At 36.6% G+C, this 8,602-nt stretch overlaps 1 protein-coding gene across 1 annotated transcript; it reads right to left on the reverse strand.

Moving 5' to 3' along the window:
• Positions 1–1,477: 1,477 nt before the first annotated feature.
• On the reverse strand, positions 1,478–6,652 carry LOC129116551 (uncharacterized). Its single transcript, XM_054627402.1, has 4 exons — positions 6,434–6,652; positions 3,898–4,206; positions 3,504–3,812; positions 1,478–2,974 (listed from the first exon to the last, which is right to left on the reverse strand). Exons 1-4 carry the CDS (start codon positions 6,480–6,482, stop codon positions 2,844–2,846), a joined length of 798 nt encoding a protein of 265 aa, XP_054483377.1. The 5' UTR covers positions 6,483–6,652; the 3' UTR covers positions 1,478–2,843.
• Positions 6,653–8,602: the final 1,950 nt, after the last annotated feature.

Here is an 8,602-nt window from a genome sequence, read left to right on the forward strand (position 1 = left end):
TCCCAGAGGTATCTGCATGCTTTGCTGTCTGCCAAAGCTCATTGTTTTGATAAAACCTCTAGGAGTCGCCAACATCCCAACATATCAAATCCCACACACAGAGGCTTTAAAGTGTGCTGCTGTTTGAGGATGGAGTAATTTAGACACACCCAGAAATGCGGATTCAATTAAGCTGCAGCTCAAGTAATTTAATTGTTAAACAGTTAAAAAAACAGATATCTTTAAAGCGCGTTTTTTTTTCTATGACTGACCTGCAGATAAAAGAGAGACCATCGAGAATACTGTTTATGAACTTCCTCAGGTACTTTTTTTTTCTAACATCCCTCTCCGATTGATGCAAAATTAAGAAATGTTTTTAAATCTAAACCTGATGCCTCACACGCTTCTATTGGCTATGCTCATCAATCAGTATGCATTTTCCTGACATGGTGTTGTATTTACTTTATATAACCTGTGACTCATCTCTTCATCAGTTATCTACCACTTATCTGTTTCCAGGTCCTGCTGCTTGCTCCTACCTGCCACATGCACACATCACTGGTTGTGCTGCTTGCTTGTGCTCAAATGTAATGTTTTGGACCCGATGAACCTAATGCACCACTATCCATCGATCCAAACTGGGTCTCTTCTGGCAATTTGTCCACTCAAACTGTTTCTTTCTGATGTGTATGTGCCGTTTGCTTGTGTCTTTGTTGTCCCATCATTGCGATGCTCCACTTTGCAAAATAGCAAATGCACTCTTTGTACAAATAATGAGTCCCATACTGGTGTCTAAAATACTGCAACAATGTCATTTGAATATATCACTTCTACTACATGATCATAGCTGTGTTGTTTTCTCCCTTTGCTTCAGTTTATTTGAACAAACCAGTTAACCTAAGCTACATGTGACTTTTTACTGAGCCAAAGGTTTTGTACTGCATTTACTTACACAATGAACATTGTGCTCATAAGACTCTCAGGTGAGATCTGCACTCATTGTCTGCACCTGTGTTAATTGTTTTTGCAAACCTCATTTTCAGTCTTAAAACAACTACAGAAAACTATAATTTTCAGTGTATTTTTCTAAATACAACATACTTCATGTGTTGTCAAAGTGGCGTAGATGCTTTGTTCATGTGCTTGTGTTTAAGCTGCAGTGTGATGTGCTCTCACGGCCGAAAGATTTGTTTGAACTCAGCGCTTCGTGAAAAATGCCTTAAAAATATGTTTTGTAGCAACTTCATGCATTTAAGATAAAATTGAATTGTAATGTTATAAAAATCTGACTTATCCTTTATGAAGACAAAAAACATTTTTTAGGTATTTATATGAGCAGCTTGGAGATAACTTTCCACTTTAAAAATATCTCAATAGTGAAATTTAAAAATGGCAGACGTTTGTTAAAGATGTATGTGATTTATTTTCCATGTCGCACCTACAGCCCAACCTCTAGATCAGAATCCGACAGATGATGCTTCAGGTCTTTTTCCAACCTCCACCTACTGCTTGGTAGGACCTCACACTGGACCTCTGGAACCCACTGAGACTAGAGACACGACTCAACCAGAGAGCGTGTATGCTCAGGTGATGAAGCCATCTAGGTGCTAAACAATCAATGAAGTATTCAACAATTCCTGAATTTTCAAGTTCTATTTAAGTGTTTCCAAAGATTTCAATTTTTAAAGTTTATGTGACCTGCTTTGGTGAGGGATTATTCTCTTATGCACAAACCTTTCATTGGAAACAGCTGCAAAACAATGAGGAAATGTTACTAAGCATCACACACATTTAGAAGTTGCTTTTTGTAGCATCACAACTCGAGATATTAGTAATTATTTTATTGATACATTCAAGATCAATGCTGCAACGTGAAAAAGACGTTGTTACCCCTGCCGGAAGCCCACGCTTGGGTACCTGGGCCTTTATCTCACTTTTTAGCTGTCCAGACATTTACATAACATAACAGTTCAAATTAAACGCAGAAGAAATGTAACTAATTCCTAAATGAGCAACGGTTTACAATTAGGACTTTCAAGGCCCTATGCGATTGGTTTGATTTGAAGCTACATACTGCAGGAGTCTTGTATTGTCTTATTAAAAGCTTGATTGTCATTAAATGTTTTATTTTTCTGTAATATAATTTACAGTCAGTTTGCAAGTGTGTTTACTATAACAACAGCTCTGATTGATTCCTTGTGGATAAACTTACAATATACCAGCGGGGGGAAAAGTCAGTTACTCGTGATCTTTAGGTTTCCTTTAATCACAAAAATACACAATAAGTATATAGCTTTAACAAGTTTACAATTATGGTGCATGTACCAGATACTGCTTCCAGCCAAAGATTAAAACATGCTGAAACAAAATTTAAAACAGAGTGTACAATGAAACGGGTAAATATGCAATGCTTTTTTTAATTATAAACATGACCACATGAAGTGTTATAAGTATATTTATCAAGGCTATTTCTTGTATATTCTTGGTCTTGATCATAGACAAATAGTTTTTTTTATTTTTTTTTTCAAGACAACATTTTGGTTACCTCTGTGAAATAATGAAGTGAGAACAGTGATAATTGGATACAATCTATGGATAATAAATAAAGCATTTGTTTAAAAGGTAACATTTGCAGTTTTCTTGTGAAGAAACAATGTTTACATGAAGTTTTTTCACCAAAATGCATTACGGAGTCCACGATTTGAATCCAACACATTTGCAAAACTGATTTTATAAATGTTTAAATCTTAAATTTTTTACATCCATGTTTGCTGGCTTGCATTCTTCCACCTCTTCCTCTATACTGCCTTTTCTTGTGTGTTACTGCCTCCAGCTGTGGATCAGTGGTTTAGCATGAGCATTCTTTATTTGTGCTTCTTGAGCTTCTCCATGAGGTGAACAGTGATGACGGCCGACACCATGATGACCAGACCGACAGAGAACACGACTATCTTCACCAGGTACACAGAGATACCAGCAGACGGACTCTCTGAACCTGGAAAACAACAAAACAGGTGGTTTCAGTACAACACTGACACAAGATAACATTTTGTGTACTTTACTCAAATGCTGCAATTCCTGCATTTCAAAATTCTAAAGTGCAGTTGATTTTTACGGATTGTATTGTAAATTGTAAAACAGCATAATAGTTTAATGTTGATTCATTTTTTTATTTTATTAATTAGCTTAGCTTGCTTTTTTTGTTAATTGAAACAATCTCGTTCTAGTGCTGGCCTATATGCTCTCTACTTAAAAATGCAGTAATGGAGGCAAATGGTACTTTCTACACCGAACACGAAAATTTGTTATTTAATAATTTATGTAATTAAATGTTCCTATATTTAATATTTCTGTGCTTTCTAGTTGAGTTATTTGTTCTCCCATACAGCCTGACAAGGTGGTTTAGACATGATCAGAACGTATCCACTTAAAACACACGTTATATATATATATATATAATAAAAACAACCCCTTAAGCTAACTGTGCATTATTATAAGGAAGTAATTTTGTCTTTCAGTCTTACCAGGATATTTGGGGCAAAAGTCTCCAATCATTATAACGTCGTTGGTCCAGCTAACATGGTTGCTATGGTTACAGATGATTGAGCTATTCAACAGGTAGACCCAGAGAGAAGCTCCAGAGGTTGTGACCTCTGATTGCTCTCCTCCCTCCTGACTGCAGGTTTGGTTGACACATCTAATAGTGCTGCTGATGTGGGAGTCCTGTGTACTGCAGGTCACAGTGAGATTACAGGAGCTTCTGGAGACCAGTGGGTCCAGTGGGTCCAGTGGGTCCACTGGGTCCACTGTCAGTTTAACTGGAGACACTGGATCTGAGGGGGGAAAGTTTCTGTGAGGAATTTTAGAAACATGAGAGCAGAAACTCTCTATCAGTGTCTGAAAGGTTAACAAACTCACCTTCAACTGTGACCTTGTATTCAGCTAGTGGTTGGTCTCCTAGAATCGTTAACACTCGTGCAGTATAAACTCCACTGTCTGCCTTTTGAAGATTCTTCAATTTCACAGAGAATTTTTTCACAGGAAACTCAAGCCTTCCAGTGAAATCAGGAGAGATTGTTGATTCTTTACCAGGAATAAATATTACCATATTGACCGTTTTATTGAATTTCCAGTCAACAAGTACAAAATCCTCAGGAACATCAGCATCAACATTCAGAATCAGATCATCTCCCTTCTTCACAAATACAGGAGTCACAGCAATGGGCCCTGTAAAAACAGTAGACACATAAAACAATAAATTCATTGATTAGGCCACGTCCACACTAACCCGTTTTCAAATGAATCCGCAAATGTTTTTCTGCGTTTGCACCGAGCGTCCACACTACACAGTGTTTTAGGGCACCGAAAACGAATAAGTTTGAAAACGATGACGTAGGCACCGGCGTTCTATTTGATTGGTTCTTAGCAGTTATGACGGGTCATTCCCTGATTCTTCACCCCCTTATCACGTGACCCCTTTCCGTAAGAGAACAACAACAACAGCCTTGATACCGATCGACTAGCAGGTTAATTCAACGTGGATAATGTGGTATTTGTTACAAATGTTTCTACATAGATGTTCAAATTGGTAGGGACTTAGGACCCAGGGGAGCACAGGTGACCCATGGCAACCCAGAGGGGGTTAGTGGTCTTTGGCTTCAGATGGAATCAGCTGTTATGGAGAGATTAAAGGGGCGTGTCCAGTGACGTCATCAGCCCTACAGAACGGACTAAGGACGTACTTGTGTTGACCAAATGTATGGACCCATAATCTAGTAAACTTAGTTTAATGACTGTTCATTTAAAGTACATGTGCTGTCTGTGTGGGAGAGATAGAGTTAGACCTGCAGTGTTGTAACTAACTTGAAAAATAAAACTTCTAAAAACTTCCACGAAATGTGTCTGTTTGAGTTCATGGAGGAAGGTTTTAGAGGAAGTTCTTGTTGTAACTAAGCTTGAAAAATAAAACTTCTAAAAACTTCCACGAAATGTGTCTGTTTGAGTTCATGGAGGAAGATTTTAGAGGAAGTTCTTAAGTATCAAGCAGACAAGTATCAAGAGTAGTGTAATCGTAGTATCTGTAACCAAGCAACCAATGTACTTCCTGTTTACACCGGCACGCGCATGCCCAGTGTACGTGAATAGTCACGTGATATTCGTTTTCAGGGGAGCAAGTCTGGACGCACATCATTTGGAAAACGATGCTGAAACGCACGTGTGGACGGAGATCTTAAAACCCCGTTTTCATTTGAAAACGAGTGAAAACGGGTTAATGTGGACAAGGCTGAAAACGGGTTAATGTGGACATGGCTGAAAACGGGTTAATGTGGACATGGCTGAAAACGGGTTAATGTGGACAAGGCCTAAGCCCACTGAGAGGAAGTTGTTGCTCAAAGTTTTCCTTTTTAACTCTTTTTAATTTTATTTAAAGATGTCGGTCAGTATTGTTCTTTTTTTAAACGTTTTAAAGGCTTTGACTTTCATGCTTAGCATTGAAAACCAAACTTTTGTTTGCTCCATTTTTTCCTGAGAAACAAGCTATTTGTTTTAGATTAGGACGCAGAATTCCTTTTGCCTTTAATAGTGTTTTGTTTTTTATCCTTCAGGCCTACAGTGATGCCACCTTTATGACTTTAAAACATACTTTTGTACTTAGTTAGTTAGTGTTTTTATTCAGTCATCACACACAATACAATGTACACAACCTATATATAATATAGTATCCAATATAACTGAAAAGGCATAGGCAGAAGCATTAAGCTTATATATGCCTATCTTACTTTCCCAACAATAAAGCCACCCTCAAGCAAACAAATTATATAAAAAAGAAAAGAAAAAAAAGATTCATATATATATTTCATTCAGACTTGTAACCCTCAAAAAATGTTTTATAAACAATCTTTTTGAAAACCTAAAATAGTTACACATTCTTACATTTATATTAGAATTGTTCCATACTTTAACCCCAACAATAGAAATGAATCTTCTTTTAATCCCCTTTATAACTTTTTGAACGGTAAACATCTCTCAAATCATATTTACACTCGTGAATTAAAAAAAAAACCTTTGTACACAGTCTGGCAATGACTTTGTTTAAGCTCTGAACATTGTTTGCATTATTTTATAATAAATATAATAACTTCAACTTTTATGATTCTTTGAAAAAATAATCTACACAACGAAGCATGCCCAAATTAAACGTAATATGATTTTTGTTAACTTTCTCCCAAGTTTTCAGAAATCACTCCCTCTTCTTAGATTTGTGATCAATAAACATTTTTTTGCTGGGTTTTACAAACAAAGAAAGGCTAATCAGTCTGCCCCTGACATATGTATTGCTAATCATAAAATAAATCTGAAGCAACTTCATGATGGTCAGTTCATGCATTACAATAAAGAGGCATCGCTGCTGTATCTGTTGATAACATTTAAATAAACAGTGTTCTTATCTTACCTTGTGCCTCAATGCAGACAAGCAGCCCCAGTATCACAAAGATGAACATTATAGAGTCTCTGTCCGGTTGCCCTGTCTGACTACACAATGCAATAATCTGTGTTCTGTTCGGCAATAAACCAACAAATAGCTCACAAACTGCAGGGTTCCAATGACGGCTTATTAATTACACCCAGGAGACGTTTACACACAACTGCTCTTCATCAGACTAAAGTTGACTCTGACTTTGCTCCAAAAACAAGGAACAGAGCTACAGTCACAGTTGGGGTTATTCTGTCAAAACCACACAACCTTGCTCAGGATGTGAACAAATGAACTCCTATTTTTGAAGTTTCACTCTGCGCTCTGTTTTACTGCTTGAGATCTGTTAATAGAAAGACTTATTTAGTTCAACCCTTTGTTAAGGAAGCAGATTTGAACATATTGGTCCACAATGTGGTGGTTGATATTAATGCTCTGAATATTTGATAGAGAACCTTTGAGGATACTTTTCATCTTTGGCACAAAACCATTATTTGACAGAATAAAAAGGGAAAAACATTAGGAACCTAAGACGGAAAAAACATTACAATTAGTGTCAATACACTATATACAACATAACATACTGTTATTTGTATTGTGTGTGTATTTGTTGTATTAGTTCATGTTTTGCTTCACCAATCACTTTAATCTTGGGTTCTGACTGCACTTGCTATGATAACCACTTATTTCCTCATTGGTCTATATTTAACACGATGTATGCAAAAACAAAAGATTGCTGTCATAAACTGTAAATGTTCACACTGAAAACTGAGAGTGCCTGCCAAAGAAAGAGGAACCTGCAAAAAGGCATTGTTACACAGTAATCATCCTGCATAATAAACAAAATACTGGTGACCACTGTAGAATGAGTCTTTGCAAGTTGAAATAAAATGTCAAACTATAGAATAAAGATATTAAACAAGTCTACTGTAACTGACATGAATAAAGTAAGTGGTTAAAAGTGATGATTCCTGACTTTTAAGTGATCTTTTCTTGTGGATGTTGACTTTCACATTTGTATCAACAATTTATAATGCAAAGTATGATCCAAGTTGCACATTCTTCCTTTATTTGAAGTTGGATTATTTGACTCTTCCTTGAAGGATTTTCATTATGACAAACAGGGGACTTTCTTTCACCTTGTCCTCTTTTCCTTCCCTCTTACCCGCACTATTGTTCCCCCAGGTTGAGCTAAACAGACCATGGATGTGTTTAGAAAATCAGCCAGTGATCAGTTATTTCCACAGACTGAATAAAGAGGTAGTTACACTGTGGGAGGTGTAAAGTCTACATGTATATCGGAGAGACGTATGCATCTACACCTTTTCAACATGTGGCTAGTATGTGTCTCTAACCACCTCAAAGTTTTTTTCTCCGTATCACAGACTTCATCAAATGTAATAGTTATGATATGTATTGAAATAAAGCCAGAAACGATTTAAAATGTCTAAATGAGAACTAAAAAGGACTTAAAGAGAGCAGCATACCTTGAGGGCAATGATATTTTTCAACTAAAATTAGCATTTTTCAGTCTTGTTCAATGCTCTAATACTGTATACTGAGCAATTTCCCGCCTGTCTCAGCATTCAGTATTAGAGCTTTGTTCAAGAATGAACACTTTGAAGTATACCGGTGTGTTTTGCCTTCTCTTAAACTGAAGATATATCCATAATAATAATAATAATAATATCCAGATTAACTTTAAAGTCAGCTCTTTTGTTCCGTGACGCCTGCTGGATTAACTGACATAGATGTAGACGGCCGTGTGACACAACATCTGTCAGCTTCGACTGCTCCTCTGACATGAAACAAAATTCTGCCTTTAATAACTCAAAATCAGCTTTATTAAACCAGAGAGATTTTTCTCTCATGTGATCTCTCCATCTGCACTTAACATTCCAGAGCTTGATGTTAATTCAGTAAAAGTGTAACAAATACATACAATTTCCAACACATTTAAATCCATCATACTCATCCTTGATTCATCATCGTCAGACTTTTCCATCAGGATAGAATCATTATCAGTGACTTACAAGATTACTTTCACATTCTCTCCTCTGGTGGTCCTTCTCATGTCCTTGTCGCTGCGACTGAAAAATAAAATGGGCTTCAACAAAATGTTTGTTGTTAATTTGATGTTAGTAACTT

Source organism: Anoplopoma fimbria, unplaced genomic scaffold (assembly GCF_027596085.1).
Source record: "Anoplopoma fimbria isolate UVic2021 breed Golden Eagle Sablefish unplaced genomic scaffold, Afim_UVic_2022 Un_contig_13020_pilon_pilon, whole genome shotgun sequence".
In the NCBI taxonomy this organism is placed as follows: Eukaryota; Metazoa; Chordata; class Actinopteri; order Perciformes; family Anoplopomatidae; genus Anoplopoma; species Anoplopoma fimbria.

Bases quoted from the DNA above. Each gene is read 5' to 3' on its own strand.
- LOC129116551 (XM_054627402.1), bottom strand. From the start codon at position 6,482: ATGTTCATCTTTGTGATACTGGGGCTGCTTGTCTGCATTGAGGCACAA. The intron at 4,207-6,433 runs GTAAGATAAGAA...CTGTTTTTACAG, and splicing joins TGTCTGCATTGAGGCACAAG to GGCCCATTGCTGTGACTCCT. The intron at 2,975-3,503 runs GTAAGACTGAAA...GTTGTTTTCCAG, and splicing joins CTTTTGCCCCAAATATCCTG to GTTCAGAGAGTCCGTCTGCT.